Consider the following 23257-nt stretch of genomic DNA (forward strand, 5'->3'; position numbering starts at 1 on the left):
TTACTTTGCCTAACTTATATTAATCCAATATTCATCCACATTAAATCAATTATTTAATTTAAGTAATTATCTGGTAACTGTATCAATCATACTATATTTTAAACCAATTATTGAATTTCTTTTATTTTTTATTTTGTACTGATATGTTATATTATCTTCTAATCAAAGCATGGAATAATTTCATACTACCATTAACAACTTTATATGTTAAGTACTACTTATAATTTTACTGGTCGTAGGCTACTATAAACTTTAGTGTTTTAAGGAATTTTAATTAGACTCGTTAGATTTTTTTTTTAATTAGCTGTTAATTAATCATTTGAAACACCAGAATTACTGATCAGATAGGAGATCTAATGACTGTCCTCATTAGTACTTAAAAAGAAACTCGAACTCAGGACCTTTCGAGTATTTATCAAACCGTTTGGCCACCTAGAGATAGTTGTTATACCATCAAAGTTGCTTTTAGTCTTTTAATGAATTTTAGCTTTTTTTATTTTTTTTTCCTTTTACCTTCAATTAAAAAAAGTATGTTGGTTTGAAATGGTCATTCAATATAATTTTTTGTATTTTCAAATATTGAAAATAATATAAATTTATTTCATGACAAATTGTATGCAAATTGTAGTATATCTATATCACAATTTATTTATTTTATCCGAGTGTGATTTGTTCTTATTAATTTACTGTCTCCAAAGATCAATAAAAAAAACATATATATATGACCATTTCAATGCCAATATATTTGTTTATAAATATATTAGAACGAAAGTCAATTTAGAGTTCAAAATAAAAAATTATTTATTATTATTATAATTGTTTGGTAAGAATTTCTGACCAAACGTCCACATAAATCAACACAGATTAGCTGCCACCAACAATTTAATTTTCTTTAACCCTGCCGTGACATCTTTAAATTCACATGTTGATAATACTATATATTATATAAAGTATAAAATATGTACTAAAGTAGTGAAAAGGATTATTCTAAGGTTGCGCGTGATATAAGATTAATCTTGTAATCTTTATTTAATTTTCAAGATTTCTTCGTTTAGTTGTCAAATAATAAAATATTACATAATGTTTTATTACAAATAGTGTTTATTATTAGAAATATCGGGGGTAATCAGATTACCTTCCCAATGGATGTTAATATAAGATTATGGAGGTAATATTAATTTTAACTCTATTTTGTCTTTAATCTTTTATCATTTTTGACACATTTGCCCTCATATGTCTATCAAATAACAATTAGCCCAAACCGCCTACATTTGAGAATTTAGCTAAAACACCCCAGCCTTAAAAAATTTTAAAAGTTAACAAAATACCCTCAGCCACCCAAAACAACCACTGGTCGCTAGCCACCACTGCTGGCTACTGGTGAAAGTCGTCATATCAATGCAAGACCGACGGGATCTTGCCAATCGTGTGTCGGTAAGAATGTTTCTGACCATGGATTTGTGATCCATGGCCAAAAACGACCAGATCTGGCCATTTCATGACCAAAGATGTGGTCGTGAAATGTCATTCACGACCAAATCTTTGGCCGTGAAATGGCTGCAGTTTCATAGCCAAAGATCTTGCCTTTTCACGGCCAGATCTGTGGCCGTTTCATGACCACATCGTTGGTCGTGAAACAACTATATTCGTAGCCAGATATAGCCGTTTTTTGCCATGGATCTTTGATCCATGACCTAATTAGGCTTTATCGACGCACGACCAGCTAAATTTGATCGATCGTGCGCCATTACGGCGGCTAGCTGTCGGCAATGGTGGCTGGCTGCTGATAGTGGCTTGGGGTAGGTGGGGGTGATTTTGCTACAAATTAAAGTTTTATATGACCGAAGTGTTTTAACAAAATTTCAAATATCGGGGGTTAAAAGAAATAGTTTAAAAATTAATAGAATAAAATAATAATAAAAATGATATTATATTATTATTTAAAAATGAGGGCAATTTAGTAATCTATATAACATATTCACTCATTTATCCTCACAACCAAACATATTATTATAATATATCCAATAATTTATTACAATCAACCAAACATATTTCTCTAAAGATTCTCTGATAATTTATCTTTTCAGTAATACAATATTCTCTGAACCAATAAAAAAAAAAAATTGCTTAAGTCATGCCCACCAAAAGATTCTCCACTAGTCTTTTCTTTTATATAAACCAATTGCGTGATAGTTGATACAATAATGATGTAACAAAATCTAACTTTATATATGTATCTCTCTTTCAATTCCTTTCCATGTCATTTAGTATTCGTTACAATACAACAAACATAAACTCCACACACCCATTTCATAATACTCTGCGTTTTGATCCCAAAATTATGCTTTCTCAATTTTGCCCTTATGAGCAAATTTATTTTCTTGGACTCTTAGGTCAGATATTTTTTAAAACTTAAAACAAGTAAAACAATGAAATAACGCATATGAGAGAATTATTAATTAATAAAAATTAAAGTTTGATCAATCAAATATCATGATATACTGTATGTTTCATATCAATCAAATAAACAAATTTTAATCCCAAGAGGTTGGCCTGTCGATCAATAATATTTGCTCATTTTATTGACTTACTGCTTCAAAGTTCGAATCATCTTAGAGACACTTACCACATTTTTAATTTACCTTATAACATTAAACTTGTAGGGTGTTCAATAGACATCAAAAGATTAGTTTAGGGTGTTTAGGGCAAGTTGGCCCAGATACCCTGTCATGAAAAAAAAAAATATAGTTTGATCATATGGACTAAAATTTATTTTTTTATTTGATCCAATTGATTGGTCTACAAACAATAATAATCAAGTCAAACGGAGTTGGCTCCCACTTTTGTCTTCAAAGGATGATTTATTTATTTTTACTTAAATCCATATTATATTTTTATAAAAATATATTCACAATAATTATTTTAATAATATGAAGCTCATTTATTAAGATGAGAATATGTGTAAAAAAAAGAGGTGGCATGTAATCATATCAATCATGATAAGCGGGTTATTTATGAAGAAAGTCAAGATAAATCATTTGTTTTAAGTTGCGTGTTTCCAACTTGAGGCAATTAGTATTAATGTTAATTATGATTATCTTAATACTTATTACTTAATTTAAATAATGAAAAAAGTAAATTAAATCTAGACTATAATAGTAATATTATTTATTTTCTTCTGGATAAGCTCTAATGAGAAATAATAAATCTACGCTTTTTATATGGTGATTATGATGAATTTGATTAAAAAAATAAAATCTACTTTTTAGAGGAAATGTTATCATATTTAATGCTTATAACATAAAGTTTTTAATTTCATTCATCCTAAAAATGAAATATATGATTAAAGCACTACATTGTAAATATTGACAAATACAATTAGTCACATCTTTTATGATTGTGCAAAAGATTTTGATATTGATTTTTTTTTTTTTTTAAAGATTTCTATTTAACAGACAAATTGACCTATTGCAAATTCTTACACGACAACACTTCCAAAATTAAACCCAACTGCAAACTTACCTTAAAAAGATTAAAATCATTTAAGGGATTACAATTACCTCTTGATCAATTTTAGTGTTACCAGTAGTGATTATAACGACTCAATAACGAAACCACAAGCAATTACCTTAAAATAATATTTATTTGTTGCACAAAAAATTAAAAATTATGATAATTATGCTGCAAGTAGACTTGGGTCTCCCAAGGCCATCTCCAACACAACGCTAAAACACCAAAATAGTGAAAAATGTGCTCAAATCCAACATCAAACACTACATCAAATTGGTGTAAGTAAACAGTATCACGCCAAATTGGTGTAAGTAAACAATATCACGCCAAATTTGGCGTGATACTGTTTACTTACACCAATTTGATGTAGCAATGTTTATATTTTATAAAATATATTTTATTTTCTTATTTTTGTTATTTATATGTATGTTAATTTGATTATTATTTATAATAATAAATTCATAATAATTATATAATTCAAAAAATGATGATGGTAATGTTGATGTATCGATTGAGAATCAGATGAAAGCGTCAACTCCTGAAGTTGAAATTGTCGTAGATGAAAATGTCCAATTTTAAAATTTTCTTGTTCGACATAGACAAATCAAAGATACAGAGATTTACTATGTTCTTCGAAATGCACTAATTGATCATTTGTGGGAATAATATACTAATTCAGAAAATTAAATTACTATCAATATGAAATTTTACTTTTGTGTTGTTGTTGTCTTTTTTTTTTTTTGATATTTTATAATAGATGAAATGTTTTTCTATATTAAATATAATGTTTATTTGATTAAATAAATATTTAATTTTATTAAATTAGTATAATTTTTAAAATAATTATTATTTAATAAAAATATTATTTTTAATATTTAATTAATATATATATAAAAATAATTAGTAAAATAGATTAATTATTAATTATTAATAAAAAAAATAAAAAAGAGAATATGCATGGAATGAGTTTAAAGATATAATAATAAAATATACTAAAAATTATACCAATTTAGTCTGAAACTTGCACTACTCTGATGTTTGTGACGAAGATGGTCCAAGAAGAAAAAATAAAAAAAATTGCCAAACTCAACTCCCAAACTCTCAAATCTCAATTCAAGAAGAAGGACAATGGAGTAATTTTACATAAAATATTCGGCAGTCAATCTTTGTCTGATATACGCACGCACTCGTCAAGCCAAATCAGTTTCATTGCTTTAACAGAGAGAAAACACAGACTCAACCAAAACTGAAGAAATACAGAAGAGTCTAGAGAGAGAGAGAGAGAGAGAAGGAAACAGTCTTTCTCTTTCTTTTAATCAATTTCCTTTACAACCCTCTCTGTCTTCAACTGATGATCACTCACACTTTTTTTTCTTGAATTGTAAACATTTTTGTTTATTTATTCAATTATATTTGTTCGTTCTTGTTGAGAGAGAGAGATGGATTTGTCGCAAATCAAGAACGATGGTACAATGGAAGGTTGGTTGTACCTAATTCGTTCGAATCGGATTGGATTACAGTATTCAAGAAAACGGTATTTCGTTCTTGATGATCATCATCTCAAGAGCTTCAAGTCTGTACCGGATTCTGAGAACCAGGTTTTTTTTTTTTTTTTTCTCTTTCTTTCTAACTTCAAATTTTTTAATTTAGATTCTGGTCAAGTCAATGCTGTAGCAAACTTCGGAAAATGCTGTATTACCGGGACCGTAGTGTTACCGGCGTCACGAGTTCTTGTAACTCGCAATAATCGTCGTTTTCCGTAAGCTCAAGGCAACACTTGCAGCACATGTTGTAAATTGTAATACATGAATCCTACAACATTATTTTAGTGATAGAAAACAATCGGATCACATGTTTAAGTAACTTATTACGCAATATTAGTATCGTTTATAACGTGTGATTCATTTTTATGTGGCAACTTTATGAGCTATTTTTTATTAATTTATTTAGTTTTGAGTATGCGATATTGGATTTGCTTTTATGTGTGTGGATGCAACCACTTTTGATTGCCAGTTGTGTTTTCCACTGTATTGTGATAGTGTTAGGTACTAAAACGTGGGCTACTTGAATGTGGAGTTTTATTACTTACCCAATTTAGTTATGGCTTTTCTTTCTTTGGTTTTGGCATAGAACGGTTGAGCGTTTTGGATATTATTACATGTCATACTAAAATTGCTTCATTTGAAGTGATTGGTTTTCATTTTTGATCTTGCCTGGAGTACTAGGCAATGAAAATAACGTAGTTTTTTATTCAGTTAAAACCTGTGTTAATGTGAATGAAATTGCTTAATTACTAGTTTTTACTCTTGAAGGCTTTGGGGGAAAGTGACTGGGCCTCTGGGAAAGCAAACGTTTTCCTTGTGTTGCTCACTTTGGGGTTTTGCTTTTGTCTTTTCTGGGGGAATTGATCCTTTAAATTCACTGACTTACATATTTTGAAGGTTCTTTTATCTGAATATGGTCATTTGAAATTTCCCTTCATTAAAAGAATGATGCGTTTTGAGTTTCCTATCAACTTGTCATGTATAGCAAATTTCTGCTTTAGCATTTAGTTGTTTCAGTAGTCTTTGTTTAAGATTCTACCGCTGGGTAACATTTCAACTCTGAGGTTGAATAAATGATGTGATTAAAATACTTATGGAGAAAAAAATAGTCCAATGTAAACTTAGGTATATCATATTTAATTTGCTGATACTCTTTCTTTTTTGGGAAGCAACTATACTTTCCTGAGTGTCATCCACTACCTGGCCCACCTGGTGCCTCTTAGGTGCTTGAAGTTGATTTATGCACACCTGGTGCCTCTTAGGTGCTTGAAGTTGATTTATGCACTTACTAGGAGAAAGATGGTAGATGGTAAGTGGGAAATAAACCAAAGGTTCACAAATCCAAAAATATTTAAGGGTGCTGTGTCAAAACATCAAAGAGTTTGCAATCAAATTGGACCAAAGCAGTAAAGAGTTTGTAGAGCTATTTTAAAGTAACCATCTCAATACCTATCAGGTTTACATAGAATGAGTACAATTATCTCAATAAACACACACCCACACCAGATACGACTCTATAAAATTGGTAATAAGTTTCATTTCCTTTGTTCAGTATATTTATCGTGTACATAAACAGAGTGAGTGCTTTTTCTAAATTCTATTAAGGCTTTGATCACAAAATGAATCTGAATGTTTTTTTTTCTTAGTTGTGCAGTCTGTTTTTTCACAGATTCTCTAATTTGTTTCCCATGAGAATGTTCTTTTGTTAAAAATTTTGTGGTCTGGTATTTAACATTGTTGTTTGGTATATTAACTAAGAAGAAAAACCTTGATATGCCTGTCAGGAACCTGTTAAAAGTGCAATTATAGATTCCTGCATTCGCGTTACAGACAATGGGAGAGAAAACATCCACAGAAAAGTATGTCAAAGTGCTGTTTTTGTTTACTGGTTCCTGTTTCGCAGTTTGTATTTTCTGATAAAGTTTTTGGTATTGATACTTTTGTAAAGTAAGCTCTTTCTTGCAATGTGCAGGTATTCTTCATATTTACGCTTTATAATACTTCTAATCATCATGATCAACTTAAGGTAAGGTAATTGTCTTTTTAAGTTATTGTAAACTTTATATAACATTTTCATGTATAGGTTATGGTATTTTAATGTCATAGCTAGGAGCAAGCAGTCCTGAAGAAGCAGCTAAATGGATTCATTCATTTCAGGAAGCCGCTTTAAAGGTTCCAAACATCTTTATTTTGTTGAGGTACAGCAGAAGTGTGTCTGTAATACAGAAGATTAATACTTATCTGTTTTTCAGGTTGCTCCATATCAAGGAGATAATCTTGTTGGATACTCAAATAGACCTTGGGAGTCTTTCAGGTACACTGAATCTGAATATAGTGCAAGCAATCAGTGTAATTTTGCAATATATACTATCTACTGCCTTTTCTGTTACTAGCCTTTTCACCAGAAACAGTTCTGTTGGAATTTTAGAGAAAGCTATTCGTTGTAGGCTATGGCTGATATTTGTGGATTCAGAACATTGTCCCATGTACGATGGTCAATTTCTGGTTTTTCAGAGATTTTATTAATGCATGCAGATTGAGCGGTTCCAGTAGGGCAAATCGCATTAGATCTGTAGACTGGACTCTATGTTCAACAACACAAATGGATCAAGTGACACCTGATGTTATCGCACCTTCACCTTGGACAATCTTTGGTTGTCAGAATGGTGCGTACAAAATTAAAAATGTGCTGTTCGATTTTAGCTCGCACAAGTTGCATGCCTGAAATCATGAGTGTAATGCAGGTTTGCGGCTGTTTAAAGAAGCAAAAGATAGGAATTCTCATGGGAAGGTTGGTAGCTTTTTCTTTTTGACCATTTAGATTTTTACAATGCAGCAATAATTTATATATTTTTCTCTCTGCAGTGGGATGATCATCCTGCAATAATGGCTGTTGGGGTGGTGGATGGAGCTTCAGAAGCCATTTTCCAAACACTCATTTCTCTTGGTCCCTCAAGATCAGAGTAAGTTTTCTTGATGCATTTAATTTTTATATTTTTACAAGGTTGAAGTGATAAGTGATAACTTATATGGGTGCAGAATTTTGTACTTGGATTCATAACACCTTTAAAGATAAATAGGCATTTTCCCGTGAATTGATCCTTTTTCATCAAACAAAACTATATGTTGTAAGTTTATATGTTAGTGATTACATATTTTTAGATTATGGCACCTTAGGAAGACACAACACAGAATATATTTGTTTAGTGACCATATCCATGAGCAAAGGCATCTGATGCAAAACCTGGAACGAAAGGTTTTATTTTAGGAACTATTTTGTTTTTGGGACTTTGCCAATAAACCATAATTGTATATTCATATAAGAAAACCAAATATAACTCAAAACAGGTAATAATCAACTCAAACAACTAATATCTGAACATTCATAAATATAAACATGTTTCCTTAAATAAATTAGACTTTAGGTTCCTGGTCTTTCTTTACGGCCTAGAGAGCTTCCTCTGTGCAGATAGTGTATACTACTGAGATTAAAACCTTGTCGTCTATCCTGTAACATTAGATGACTCTAATGCACTTCCAATTAAAAATTGATTTTTCCCAGTGAAGTCCTATTAAAATGCTACCACCTGACTGAAGATTATTATCCCGGAGCTATGCAGAATTGTAGTACTGTTATAAAGTAATTCATCTTTGTTCTTCTAGAAATTTACATTTGTTACCAGAAGTAACTTGGCAAATTGGCTTGCAGATGGGACTTCTGTTTCTACAAGGGTAGTGTCGTTGAACACCTTGATGGTCATACTGATATTATACACAAGCAGTTATATGGTGATTGGTTACCATGGTCAGATTCTAGGCTGTATTATATATAGTCAGTGTTCTTTTAACATAGATGCCTAGTAGTTTACATTCATTTGTAATTGTTGTCATTTACATGTAATTTGCAGGGGAATGAAAAGAAGAGATCTCTTGTTGCGGCGTTATTGGAGAAGGGAAGATGATGGGACATATGGTTGTGATGTTGTTGAGGAATTTCTCAAATAATTATATACCCCTAACTGATTTGGATTAGACATAACTTTCTTTGGTTTATTTTGTTGCAGTTATACTCTACCATTCCGTGTTTCATAAGAAGTGTCCACCCCAGAAAGGCTATGTTCGTGCCTGCCTTAAAAGTAACGTATGCTTACAATTTAGAAGGAAAAGATAATTTACTTTATTTTTCAGAATTTCTTGCATGCATGCTATGTAAAAATAAATGTATAATGAATGATCTGTTGCTTAATAATTATTTTGATAATGATAGTAATGGTACTTTTCTTTTTTAATCATTTTTATCATCATCTATCATTGTGATTTTGGTTCAGTGTGTGTCAGATGTTGTATCTTTTGAATCCTCTGGTGATGAGAGGTCCTTATACATATTTTTATTTTTTTGGGTGAATGCATATCAAAATTGTCAAGGGAAAAATAACAGATAATATTTTACACTCTCTTGCAGGTGGGGGTTATGTTGTATCTCCTGTGGACCAAGGGAAAAAATCAGTTGTAAAGCACATGCTTGCTATTGATTGGAAATTCTGGAGATCTTATCTACAGCCATCTTCAGCACGATCTATTACCATCAGCATGCTCGGAAGACTTGCTGGTAACCTTTAACTGCTCATATACACTTGCATTAATGTGATTTCACTTAAAAAACCTTTGAGGCGACTAATTACAATTTTACTGTTATTATTGTTGTTGTTGTTAATTGTTATTCTATTGGTATTTGCAGCATTACGAGAACTTTTTAGAGCAAAGCAAGGAAATTATTCTTCTGATTTTTCATCGGGAGAGTTAGCTAGAAATGTTAGGTTGCTTCATATGGAAGAGGATAGCACAGTTGGTGTTCGAACACTGACAGAAGATGGGCAACCCAAGGAAAACATAAGTGAAGAGATGGATGAACATGCAAGCCTGGTTGGCTTAAATGATGCTGCTGATGAGTTCTTTGATGTTCCAGAACCATCCGACTATGACGATATAGAAAATGGCTGGACTTCTGATTTTGGTCCAGAAATTTACTCTCAGGTATCAGCTTTGTCAAACAATTTCTTGTACCTTCTCACTGTCAAAGACAATTTGGAGTTGTTTTTAAGGACATTTTGCATGAGTCACATTGCGAAATGGATGCATACTTGCATTAGTTTTGTTAAATTTGTCAGCACATAAGGTGCAAACTTTTTTCTTGAATCTTATGGGTTTAAAGTTAAAACTAGTTGTATGATGATGATGATTCTGAATATTCTACCCATCCATTTTCTTCTCTTCTCTCAAGCCTTTTGGCATGAAAATTTCAGTACTAGCATAAGCTACATATCCCATAAGCTCCAGATATTGCTTATTTTGATTTTCTCACTGGAGTCTATGACAATGACAATTGCAGGATACACGTCAACCAAGATTATCAACAGCTGCAGGTTTTGTGAAAAAATTGCATGATCTTGCAGGTGATTTTGGTTTGGGTTACAAATATTCAGCTTAAAATTTTAGTTCACTGAAAAAGAAATTTGCTTCTGCCTTGTAGTTGTATATGGTTTTCTGCTTTTCTGAACTGTTGATGACAAGCTACTTCTATGTGTCACAGTTCAGACGAGGGGCTATATGGACTTACAAGGGATGTCAAGGGAAGACAGTATGTCATGCTGTTATGGAACTACTCTTCAAAAGGATCCAACTTGTACTATGCCTTGCAGTTGGACATCAACAGATCCCTCTGCATTTTTAATTCGTGGAAAGAATTACCTGCAAGACCGTCAAAAGGTACGAGCAGCAAAGTTATTAATAAAAAAGCGGCCACTGTCTGAAAAAAGTTTTGCTTTGTATCTTTTGTATTATGTTCATCATTCCCACCTACTGGAGAGGTGAAATGTGGTCTGGGTTTGCGTGATCTTGCATCATATTAATTTAATGGTAACTGATCTATGTTAGCTTGCATTTTTCTTCTCCTGCTATCTATGTTCCTTGTTTATGAAGTTTCTAAGACCAATCAGTCTTGGGTTTACTCTGTTGAATTTGTTCTTGTTCCTTGTGATCATCCTGAATTCTCAATTGGAAATGTTAACTCCCCACCTGCAGTTCTTATTTTATCTATTATCATCTTTTCCCAGGTGAAGGCGAAGGGCACCTTAATGCAAATGGTTGCTGCCGATTGGCTGAAATCGGACAAGCGTGAAGATGATCTTGGAGGCCGTCCAGGGGGAATTGTTCAGGTTGATCTTTCATCACTGTAAATTGCTCTTATGTTTCAAGATTTCCTAGCCATTCATTGCAGACGTTTTACAAGCTCTTTTCTACAGAAATATGCGGAGCAGGGTGGTCCAGAGTTCTTTTTTATTATAAACATACAGGTAGATTCAGTTTTTGGTTTACACCCAACTCAAGTCAATAAATTCTTGAGTTATATTATACGATTGATTATTCTGCGTTTAGATTTTAGAATGACTAAATGTTTAGATATGAAACAGGTTCCTGGCTCAACCTCGTATAGCCTGGCACTTTATTATATGATGATTACTCCTGTCAAGGATTCACCCTTGCTAGAAAGCTTTATCAAGGGGGATGATACATATAGAAATTCGAGGTTTAAGCTCATACCATACATATCTAAGGTTTGTAAATACAATGGATGTTGCAAATTATCTGTTTTAGAATTTGATAGCACAATTGCGTAAAATTCCACTGCTTGATTACTTAATGTGTCGTATTTTTATTTATTTATTTCTAAAGTATTAAATATGATGCTGAAATATCTCTCTCTTACCAATCCATTCGATTGCTTGTTTATGGAAGTACTTGGTGATAAATGAGCTACTCAAACCGAAAAGGTAGAGTGTACAGGGTTAGGGTCTAAACTCATCACCACTCCAAACATACGTGGTTTTGATAGCTTGATAAATGAGTTTGGGTAGAACTTACTCCCAAAAGTTAGCTCAAGGGAGGAGAGAGTTCAATCACATATATACACCATAACAGTCTACTAACTTGGTGATGTGGGACAAATTCAACTTCTAACCCTTGGAATTGATGGTTACTATGGTCCATGTGTATATATTTTTCTTTTGACCTATGGAGGAACTAGAAATTATTCAATTTTGAATAATTTTTCTTTCCATTTCTTTTCCAGAGACATTTATTTTGTGCTGCATTAATTCATTCAATGTGACTTATAATTCCTAGCTCATACTAATTTAACTTGATTCCCAGGGTTCATGGATAGTTAAACAGAGTGTGGGAAAGAAAGCTTGCCTCATTGGTCAAGCACTGGAAATTAACTATTTCCATGGGAGGAACTACTTGGAGGTATGTTTGCAAAATATTATTTTAAGTTGGGAGAAGGATGGCCGAGAGTAATTGGTTGAATTATTTACGTATATAAATGAAGACGTTCAAATGTTGTTTCTTGACTTCAGATACTACATATTTGGTTATATTTTATGTTTAGGTTGATGAAATTCATATATATGCAAGTACTACACTTGTTGAGTACTGCAATATTTCAACAGCATAAATTTGACAAGTGTTTACTAGATAGACTTTTGTGCTAAGAGAAGAGCTCTTTCAATGTCTAAACATTATATGGCATGGGAAATATTACGTTTGCAACATGTGATTTTTGACATTCATTAATTTCATTTCAGCTTGGGATTGATATTGGATCGTCCACAGTTGCAAGGGGTGTGGTTAGTCTTGTTCTTGGTTACCTCAACAATCTTGTTATTGAAATGGCATTTTTGATACAGGTAATTCCAATCTATTTTCCGTTACCGTAACCAAAGGTTCTACCCAGTTCATGTTTGCTTGCATACCCTGGCACAAACCATATTGGAACAGCTAAAGCTTTTTAGATTTTAATCATGAATCAAGCCAAGTAAACTAAAGTTTTTCCCCGGATGTGGATAAATTTGAGATTGTAAATGAAGGAAATATGTGCACATAATTTATGTTTGGTTGTGCAATTCTGACCTTTTTTGATGACCTACCATTCCATTTTAAGTACTTATTTTCGATGATCTTGCCACAGGGTAATACCGAAGAGGAGCTCCCAGAATTTCTTCTGGGGACATGCCGCCTGAACCATCTGGATGCGACGAAATCAGTTCTTGTAAAACCATGAACGCCTCCCTTATCTCATATCTTACTCTCTTTGAAATGAGGATGTGTGTATCTGCCATCAAAGTTACAGAAACTATTCTTTGATTCAATGAAAATTGAACCGGCAGCATCTTCCGATGCCAATCTTTGTACAGATAATTTCTTAAATAGTGCTGAAAATGTTCCTATTAGATTACAATCCATTTATCTAATGAAAATACTCAACTTCTCAACCTATGAGCTATTGAGGAAAACCGTGATCTTGATGTCAGCAGCAAATTGCCAAAAGACAGATGCAATGGATACAAGTGGCCACCAACAGTATAGTCCACAGAATTAAGGTAAAACGGAGTGGTGCCAAGTTGGTGGGGTTGCCCTTGCCAACCCTTTGACTCTTCTAAAACATATAAAAGTGCCCACATTCCCCGATGCCACTTAGGGAAAACGACAACCTGTTTCACACTACAACGACAGTTTTTAATTGGTGGAAAAGTGTACCACCCATATCAATGCCATTTGGTTTCTCCCTCATTACCAAATTAACAACTTTTCATCATGTCCCAATTTAAGTGGCTTGTTCTTTTGTTGATTCATGTTCCTTTTTCATTTTCGTGAAGAGTAAACGGCCTTTTCCCACCCAAGGTTTGCTTTAATGACACTTCCCACTTTAAAAGTTTTGAAATACCATTTTTCTATCCAAAGTTTATACTATATTACTATCCAAAATATACTTTACTTTCTCAGTCGACGTTTGACAAGTTACCAAGAGCTAAGGTGAGAGGAGTTTTATAGAGTGGAGGTTGGTGGATTGAATGGTGGTGATCGATTGAATATTCTTTACCGAAATCAGTCGAAAATCAACTAAGAACAGGAAACGCTAGCTTTGTGATGACCGACAATTGGCGAAAAATCCGACAATTGGCGAAAAATCAAGTGTCGGAGTAAATGGGGTTTTATAGAGAGGAGACTAGAGGTTCAAATAGTGGTGACAGTGAGAAATTTTGCTGCCAAAATCAACTTTGGGTAATAATGAAATATAAACTTTGGGTGGAAAAGTGTCGTTAAGGCAAACCTTGGATAGGAAAAAGTCGTTTACTCTTTTCATAAAATACCAATATAACTTAAATGTTTTGAACCCATTCACTAAAAATTCTAACTATATCCTTGACCTCAACTGTTCATTTAGATAACAATGTCATACATTGATATATAATTTATTATAACGACGTAACATTTGGGATTAAAATTTTAGAATATCGGTTAGAGAAGAAGTACACTATTATTCTTTATAAAATTAATATATTGTTGCTCATAGTATCTGTCAAAGAATTTAGACTGGCTCTACTGCTTGGTAATTTAACATCTCCTATCCAATTAGCTAAAAGGGTTTTTGACATAAATTTGTAACACGAATTTTTAGCCCTTAATTCAATGTAATAAGATAATCTAGATGAAGAATTATAGTTAATTACTATTAATCTATGAATTTATGCTACAAATTTTAAAAATTCGTATTACAAAATGCGAGGACATAATACTTATACGAATAAAACTATGTGCACTAACCAATGAGTACTAATCCAAGTACTAACATTGGAAATTTGAAATTCCCTCTAATTTTTTTTTTCAAATTTCCAATGTTAGTACTTGAATTAGTACACATTGATTAGTGCACATAGCATTACTCTATTTATACATTCAAAAGAGGTTAAACTCTATAGTCTATACTATTAAAAAAAAAAAAAAAAAATAGTTTGATTTATGTTCACAAGATTATCACAATTAATGTGTAAGATCTGAAAATCTAGAATAATATTGAAATAATAAATACAAGATAAAGATTACCTTTCGATTTAGTAAATAATTAACTCTTATGCACAGGTTTGCAAGATTCTTGTGTTTGGTTTTAAGTAATAAAATATTACATTAATCTTTTATTGTAAATAGTATTTATTATTGATAATAGGAGGATAATCTTATTACTTGTTAGGGGGTATAATTAAAACATTACCGGGTAATCAGATTTTTTTATCAATTTTACCCTTAATTAAAAACCATTTTGGACACAATTGCCCTTAAATGTCTACGAAAAAACAATTACCCCACTTTTCTACATTTGAGAAATTAGCTAAAACATCCCAGTCATAAAAGAGTTTAAAAGTTAACAAAATACCCCCAGCCACCCAAGACCACCGCCGATCACCTACGTCAATCGTTATAATGTTGCACAACAGGTAGGATCTGGCCGGTCGTGCACCAATAAGGCATTTTCCTCACAGATCTATGGCCGGAAACTACCATATTTGGCGTTTCTATGCTCGTTTCATGACTAAAGATGTGGCTGTAAAATGACCATAGATTTGGTTATTTTCTGGCCATGGATTTGTAATCCATGGCCATTTTTTGCTTTGCCCGCGCACGACCGATCACATACAGTCAGTCGTGCACCATTCCATCGACTGTCGACGGTGGTGGTTGACTGCCAGTAGTGCCTTGGGGTGGGTGGGGGTGATTTTGCTAAAATTAAAGTTTTATGTGATTAGGGTGTTTTAGCAAAATTTTAAATGTAGAGGGTTAAAAATAAAAAAATATTATTATATTAATATTTAAAAATGAGAGCAATTTAATAATCTCTATAACATACTTACTCATTTATCTTCTCAACCAAAACATATTATTCATCAAAAAATATTATTCATTAATTTATTCAAACGAACCAAATACTTTTCTAAATATTTCTACTAATTTTGAAGGTGATTTTTTTTTGTTAATATAATATACCCAATGATAAAATATTATGAACAGTATTAGTCTTACAAAGATAAATACAAAAAGAGTATATAAAGACAATTGCTACTCTTAATCTTCGTGATTTCTTTCTCTTTTTCTTTTTTTTTGTTCTTTCTTTATTTATTTTTTTTTTTTGACGTTATTTTATAACTTATTTTATATTATCTTTGCAAGGATAGTATTTTTCAAATATTATTAATCGAGACGCCCAATAAATGTTTTTTTTTTTTTTCTCACGGCGTGCGTTTCATACTAAAAAAAGAAACCACCCACCTCCCGGCGCCCATTTAAAACCTCCCCAAAGTCATTACAAATTCCTCTCTGTTATATTCGCTCGCTCTTCAGCTCTGCATTGAGAACCCAAAATCATTTTTACACAATTCGAGGGTTTCCATTTCCATGCTCTATAACTTTTGATTTGATATATTCTTGTAGGTTACAGTGGGCAACATGGGTGGTGTTAGTTTATGAGCACGAGATCACGAAAATCTATACAGGTTCAACCACATGTTTAATGTTTCATTTCTCTCTCTCTCTCTCTCTCTCTCTCTCTTACTAGTTTCTTTCTTAACAATTTCAAATTGCGTTTATTTACTTGCTTTTTTGTTTTGCAGTGATTTGAGTAGGAATCAGCCCCATGGATACTGCTCTCAAATTTGGTCTTCTGTTGCTGCTTTTCGGGTTTGGTATGTTTTCAATCTTGTTTAGAATTGAAAAAGGTTTTTTTTTTTCTTATGTTTATTATGATGGTTGGGCTCATGAGTATTGAATGAAATTGTTGATTTGTTAGAAAGATTGATTCTGAATTTTAGAAACGAAAGGCATAAATTTGATTGAATTTTGTGGAATAGTCTCGTCTTCCCTTACCCCAAATGTTGATTCGCTGTTGAGTGTTATTACTTATATTTTGCATTTTAGAAATTAAACACAAACTTGATTGAGTTTTACCTTACCTCTAGTGCTGATTGAATATTCAGTACCATTAATAATCATTGTCGCTCTAACTTGATCGCTTCCACCCATACATCAAATGTAGATATCACTGTCCCAGTGCCATCTTTGCCACATTTAGTTTATAATTATTATTATTTTGTTACCTAAATGAATGACCTTGATTTCTCTTTACTGAATAAGCTCTTCTAGATGGTGAGAATAAATTAGTTTTTAGTTTTGTAATTAGGACGGCAGAAACATATTAGAAAGCTGACTAGGGGCTTTGCTAAATTTGAATTTTCTGTTACTAATTATTGATATGTTGATATGAAGTAAAACCCTTTTGAATTTCCTTTATTATTTTTATTTTGACCTCAAAATGTTTATTTCTAGTGTTAATTGTAGTGCAATATCTGACACTTTTGAGTTTCTTTTACAGTGAATGCTTCTACAGTAACTGATTTTGGGCACTGTGAAAGAGTTGTCAAAAAGTGGGCACTTTCTTCTCTTGATCAAGAATTAAAACAAGACAAACACACCCTGCAAGATTTGTTGTTCTTTCTACATGTTCCCAGGACAGGAGGGCGCACTTATTTCCATTGGTAATTCCCTCAGGATGTAATGATAGTTACTCTGAAATTAGGGTCCAGCATTTTAAAAACCTTATTAATTTCTGCTTTGGGTAATTTGTTATTGTTGCAGTCTTCTGAAAAAGTTGTACTCTAGCTCTCTGGAATGCCCCCGTTCTTATGACAAGTTGCGGTTTGATCCAAGGTATCATCGTGTTGTCCTGTGTTCTGATATTTATGCTAGGCGTTATATGATTAAAATTCTATTATTCATTTGATGGTTTTACTTTTTATCAAATCATTGAACCTTCTGTAGCAAATAATATTGATGTTACTTCATTGTGTTTTACTAGGAATTTAGATTTACCTGTAGTTTGTTGGATGAAACTGATTTGGTTTAGAGATTTAGAGGTTAAGGGTGCTTATTGAAAAATAGAGAAAACTCTGAAGAAAGGAGAGACCTTTTAATTTATAAACATTTATATGTGTGGGGGAAAGAAATTGGTTTGAATGTTTGTAGAGAGAAATGCAAATTATTGATGCAACCATTGAGTATGGCACTCAAGTTGAACATTTTTAGTAGAATATTGGTAGAATAGAAAAATTGTTGGGAAAAAAAAAAGGTCTATTAGTGGGATTTAAGGTTCTTTAGGAATTATTCTAAAACACTTTTCTTCTTATTCTTTTGAATGGAAGAGTTTTCTAGAAATTTAGTTGATTAGGGTTTGTGTTTGTTTATATTACTACACTGTGGAGATGAAAAGTGTGACTGTTGCTTAAGTGTACTAGGTTAACTTGTAATTAACTAGTTTTCTTCAACATGTTCGGGGGAAGAGACAATCTTTTAGCATCTGTAAGTCATAACTACAGCGAAAGAACTATATATTTCTAATTTTTTATAAATGAAACTATCATAAATTTTAATTAGCATGTACTTATATGGCTTTTTAATTGCTGCAATTTTGTTACCTGTGCAGCAAAACTAACTGTAGATTGTTGGTCACTCATGATGACTATAGCATGATGTCCAAACTTCCAAAAGAGAAAACTTCAGTGGTGACGATACTTAGGAATCCAATTGATCGTGTATTTAGCACTTATGAATTTTCAGTAGAAGTTGCTGCTAGATTTTTGGTGCATCCTAACTTAACTTCTGCCACACAAATGGCTAAACGCTTGCGCTCTAAAAGTTCTGGAGTCAGCACTCTTGATATATGGCCATGGAAGTATTTGGTTCCATGGATGAGAGAAGACCTGTTTGCTCGGGTACGTTTGTCTTGTATTTTTCTGTTGGATTTTTTTTTTTTTTAATTCTTATTTCTTTTTACAGGCTATTCAATTTTCTTTTTCTTCACATAGTAGTCCATGAGAAATCCTTTGTTATGCACATCATGAAATACAATTTTTATTTTAAATTCCTTTTTAATTACTTGACTCTAAATTTTGGGCTAGGGCTGCTTCTATAGGTGGGTTTGACAAACATCATTGGGCTGAACTCATAGGGTTGGATTGGAGTGAACAGAAATGGAATGGATTAGATTTTATAGGACTTTGTTAAACATCATATTATATTGTGTTTGCTGATGTATTATACTGGACAAGATTATTTATATGATTAATAAATTCAAAATTTACTATATAAGTAATTTGAATAAAAATCAATGAAATACTTAACCTTTAATTTTAATTCAATTATTAATTATATTTATTTAAAAGGAATATTAATAAGTACGTATTTCATCAAGTTATTATTAAAATTATTAGACATTTACAATTTTTAATAATATTAATTAATAAGTCACGTTAAATTATTAAATTACATTTCCGCCTGCACATGTTTGTGCAAAACCAGCTCTGGGAAGTGCCCACAAGATAGTGCGATTCCAGTGCACTAAAAACTAGGAAAGGACTTTAAATAGTCCTGTGGATCTCCAAGCACTGGTTAAAAAAAAATTATTAATGCTGTGCGGTGTTTTTGTGTTGTCCAATATGGTGTAATAAACACCCCCAATAGTAATCATAATGAAGTTTTTACGTATTCTACTTTGATGAACAGAGAGATGCCCGAAAACAGAAGGTCACAGTGGATATTAACGGCAATGATTCATACAACATGGAGGATTTTGTAATGCCATTACGAGATTTCATCAATAAACCAACTGCTTGGGATATTATTCACAATGGAGCAACATTTCAGGTATTCTTCCTCATGGTTTATCTTTGTCATATTCTGTTCTCGTGAATCATTTTTCTTTGGTTTAATTTAGGTAGTGCGAGCTACTTATGTGTTGGAAATATTACTAAAAATGGATTATAAAAGAAAATATTTTTTAATGATTTTCTGATGGGATTGTTAAGGCCATGAGGATTAAATTGTCAAATTCATCATTGAGTGTTCTCGATCACAGGTTGTAGGATTGACAAACAACTCATATTTAGCAAAATCACATGAAGTTCGCCATTGTGTACAGAAGTTTAAGACTCTTGGTGATTATGTGCTTCAAGTTGCAAAGGTAATTGAAAAGGGTATTAGAGTTTTGGATAATGTTATGTCATAATATTGTTTTTCTGATAATTTCTCTCCTTATGGTTGCAATCATGGTAGATACTTGTAAATCTTGCAGAAGAGGTTGGATGAAATGCTATATGTTGGTCTCACAGAGAACCATAGAGAATCTGCAAACATTTTCGGGAAGGTGGTTGGTGCACAGGTCATTTCCCAGATGGTAGCATCAAATTCTAGTATAGAGGGTAACAACAAATCAGGTTAGTTTGACAAAACATAATTCTATTTCTAAATTTTGGGATTAACCACCTCTGAAGGGCTTGCATATGTTGCAAATATCAAAAAAAATATTGGGACTTATCAGATGCTATTAGACACTTGGTTGAAATAACATTAGAAAAGATAGCAGTTCTAGAGTTTAACCATTTGGAAGAAACCAAGTCCATTAACCATTGATAACACAGGTTAACCAGAAGCAAACTTGTTCTACTGATAAAGCTGTGTACAGCTGCACATTCACATATCTAAGGGACTAAGAGTAAAGACTGGTCAAGAAACCTCTAATATTGAAAGAGTAGAAAAGTCACAACTGGAATTCTTAATTATGGGAAATGGTTTTCACAATCTTTTGCTTTTGTTCAGAACTTCCTCATTTGCACTATTTTCTAATGTTCCATTCCTGATTGGTATGCTTGTATGGGCAAAAATATGGTTTATTATTTCATAGCATAAACTAAAATGTGGAATCTGGACATCTTGGGATTTCACTGTTTCATAAGTTGCATTGGACTTCATAAATATTTCCGTATTTTCGTTTCTAATTGGATTGAATTGAATTGGGTGTAGTTAGCTCTTTATTTGATTCACTCTTCTTGTGCTACAGAACATAGCTCTTCATTTTCAGATCCTGAGCCTGATAGCAATTATCATCAGGTGGTAGCATGTACTTTTGCATTTTTGTTATAAGACTTTTGGTAATTGGACATGAATCAAGTAGACTAGCATTCTTACTGTTGCATTTTTACTGTTCCTTCCCATGTGGCAGAATAGCACCTCAGACCAAAAGTCTGCTGAGATCACCTCAAATGAAAAAGTCGAAACAATAAAAGAAAATGTAAGCCTTTTTATTTAATCTGATACCTGACAATATCAAGATGATATGATTTTCCTATTCGAAAATAAAAATAATATTTGCCCTCTTTCATTCTATATTAGATGACTGTTGGAAAGCTTATGCAAGCTTATGAAGTGTGCATTTCTTCCTTACGAAAGTCCCAAGCGACTCGACGCATTAATTCTTTGAAGAGAATCTCTCCGGTGAACTTTTCAAAGGAGGTATGTAAATTCTTTGAATTGGTTGGTTACATGAGTTCTTTTTCCCTGTTTGATTTCTTACATCGGTGATATTTTTTTCTTCTTTCACATTGTGCTTCAAACCAGTTAATCTGAGAGTAGGGATTAAACTAAATTTCTGTTGGTCTTGAAGATCCCGTAAGGGTCAGTAGATAGGATTATAGTTGAAGAATCAAGTTTCTTTCTCTAAATGGTTAGGGATTTGAACTGGAGTTTAATACTAGTCAAGGCCCCCCGGTCAGACCACCCAGACCGTGATGGTTTTGAAAGAGTAATAAACATTTTTTATTTATATGTTGTTACGTTTAAGAAATATAAAGCTTATATCCTAGAGGCTTTTTTCTTCCCTTACAAGTATTTATTCTCCTTACTAATATGAGAGGTGGGCTCAACGATATGATCTTGATATTATTGTTATATGTCACTGGTTTCTTAACTACTGAAAATTGTGAGGTCCATCATCTCTGAGCTTTGGACCTGGTGCTTTTGTCAGGATATTTCTAGGTTATTAAAATAAACTCCTTGCCATGCACATTTCATTCTAAAGCACTTTTGCAATTCTTTTGATTGTGTTGGAGTTGCTTTTGCTTATGTTTGTTGGCTTTGTTTAAACTGTGGTATCCCTTTCCTGCTACTTTTTCTTTGACCCATGAAATTTTGCAGGCACGTCTTCAAGTTCCTGAAGAGGTTCTGCAGCAGATAAGATCACTTAATAGCCTTGATTTAGAGCTTTATAAGTATGCCCTGGACATCTTTGAGAAACAAAAGCAGAAATTAGCTTCAATAGTAAGTCGCCATCTGTGAGAAATTATCCAAGATGCTGATTTCTACCTGTTTTTTTTTTGGCTTTTTAATTCTCTGGTGATACTCAGTGAGTTCCACACTGATAATTGTTAAATTTTTTATTTATTTTTTTATTTTTTTAAACTGGAAACGGAAAAAAAAAAACTGTTTGAGAAAACAAGTTAGAAGAATTTAGAGTGCATAAAGACTTTCTACTGGCATTTTCTGGGTTTGTCCCTAGCTGAGCAAATATACATTTTTATTTTCAGAGCATCAGGTTTTCCTTGGCTTAAATTTTAACAAGCACAATTGCGATTCTTCATGACTGCTTTCAGTTCTTTGTTTATGTTTTAATCTTTCATAGTTACAAAGCAATCAGTAATTGACAGTTTTTGTTACCTTATCAAAATTTGCTTTCGGAGTGATTGATATTTTATTGTGTTGTATATATAAAGCACACTTCTATCTTAGCTGTTGACTTTTTGGTTATGGCTACTTTAGATGCATCTTGTGCATGTTTAGAGCTGCTTTCACTTGACATATTTACTGATTTTAATATTTGTACATGGTGCAGGATGAAGTGGGTAGTTCTGGATTTAACGTACTGTCTTTGGCCCACCTCCATTTGGTGTTTAAAGAAATGTTGACACTCTTACATAGTGGCCTAATTTGATTAATATTTTTCAATTGCAGGAGAAGCTGGAGAGCATGTTCTACTCTTCTTATGGCATCACGCTTGGACAAGGGCTTTTATTAGGCATTTCCATTTTCTTACTCGTCTTCTTCTTTCTATTTGTAAATGCTAGAAGAAGAACATCAAAAGTTAAAATATAAATGTATGGTTTTTTATATTGACATGTTGCAGAGCAGCACATGCACAAAAATCATTTTTAAATACATGAGATTTGTAGAAATCAATCTTCAAAATGTAGTGCCATCCTTGCATCATATCCCATTTCTATTCTCTTGAGATTGATTGGATATTTTCTGTAGCCCCTAATGAAGTTTTGACTTTTGAGTGACTCTGAGCCTTGCATTCTTTGAGGCTTATCCTGGTTGTTGGCGAGGAAACAGATATGTGGGACTGAAACTAACCCCCTGGTGCTGGACGGACTTGTATATCACCTCTCTGATAAGAATCCTAAACCAAAAACCCCACCAGTGATGATGAA

The 23257-nt window shown here is 32.6% G+C and overlaps 2 protein-coding genes across 2 annotated transcripts; both read left to right on the forward strand.

The window, feature by feature from the left end:
* The first annotated feature begins 4736 nt into the window (after positions 1–4736).
* On the forward strand, positions 4737–13376 carry LOC116142408 (protein ENHANCED DISEASE RESISTANCE 2-like). Its single transcript, XM_031427829.1, has 21 exons — positions 4737–5108; positions 6839–6913; positions 7027–7080; positions 7161–7226; positions 7307–7368; positions 7590–7720; positions 7799–7845; positions 7920–8017; positions 8764–8859; positions 8963–9027; positions 9119–9190; positions 9517–9663; positions 9793–10088; positions 10444–10507; positions 10645–10820; positions 11168–11269; positions 11357–11407; positions 11525–11668; positions 12264–12359; positions 12698–12799; positions 13081–13376. Exons 1-21 carry the CDS (start codon positions 4950–4952, stop codon positions 13171–13173), a joined length of 2196 nt encoding a protein of 731 aa, XP_031283689.1. The 5' UTR covers positions 4737–4949; the 3' UTR covers positions 13174–13376.
* A 2988-nt stretch (positions 13377–16364) lies between these two features.
* On the forward strand, positions 16365–23076 carry LOC116142391 (protein-tyrosine sulfotransferase-like). The gene is made up of 14 exons (XM_031427813.1): positions 16365–16438; positions 16556–16627; positions 17314–17476; positions 17577–17648; positions 18421–18709; positions 19500–19640; positions 19852–19956; positions 20068–20209; positions 20833–20882; positions 20995–21063; positions 21165–21284; positions 21966–22088; positions 22660–22686; positions 22779–23076. The coding sequence occupies exons 2-14, from the start codon at positions 16579–16581 to the stop codon at positions 22917–22919; spliced, it is 1491 nt and encodes a 496-aa protein (XP_031283673.1). The 5' UTR covers positions 16365–16438; positions 16556–16578; the 3' UTR covers positions 22920–23076.
* The last annotated feature ends 181 nt before the right edge of the window (positions 23077–23257 follow it).

This window comes from Pistacia vera, unplaced genomic scaffold (genome assembly GCF_008641045.1).
Source record: "Pistacia vera cultivar Batoury unplaced genomic scaffold, PisVer_v2 Contig1127, whole genome shotgun sequence".
In the NCBI taxonomy this organism is placed as follows: domain Eukaryota; kingdom Viridiplantae; phylum Streptophyta; class Magnoliopsida; order Sapindales; family Anacardiaceae; genus Pistacia; species Pistacia vera.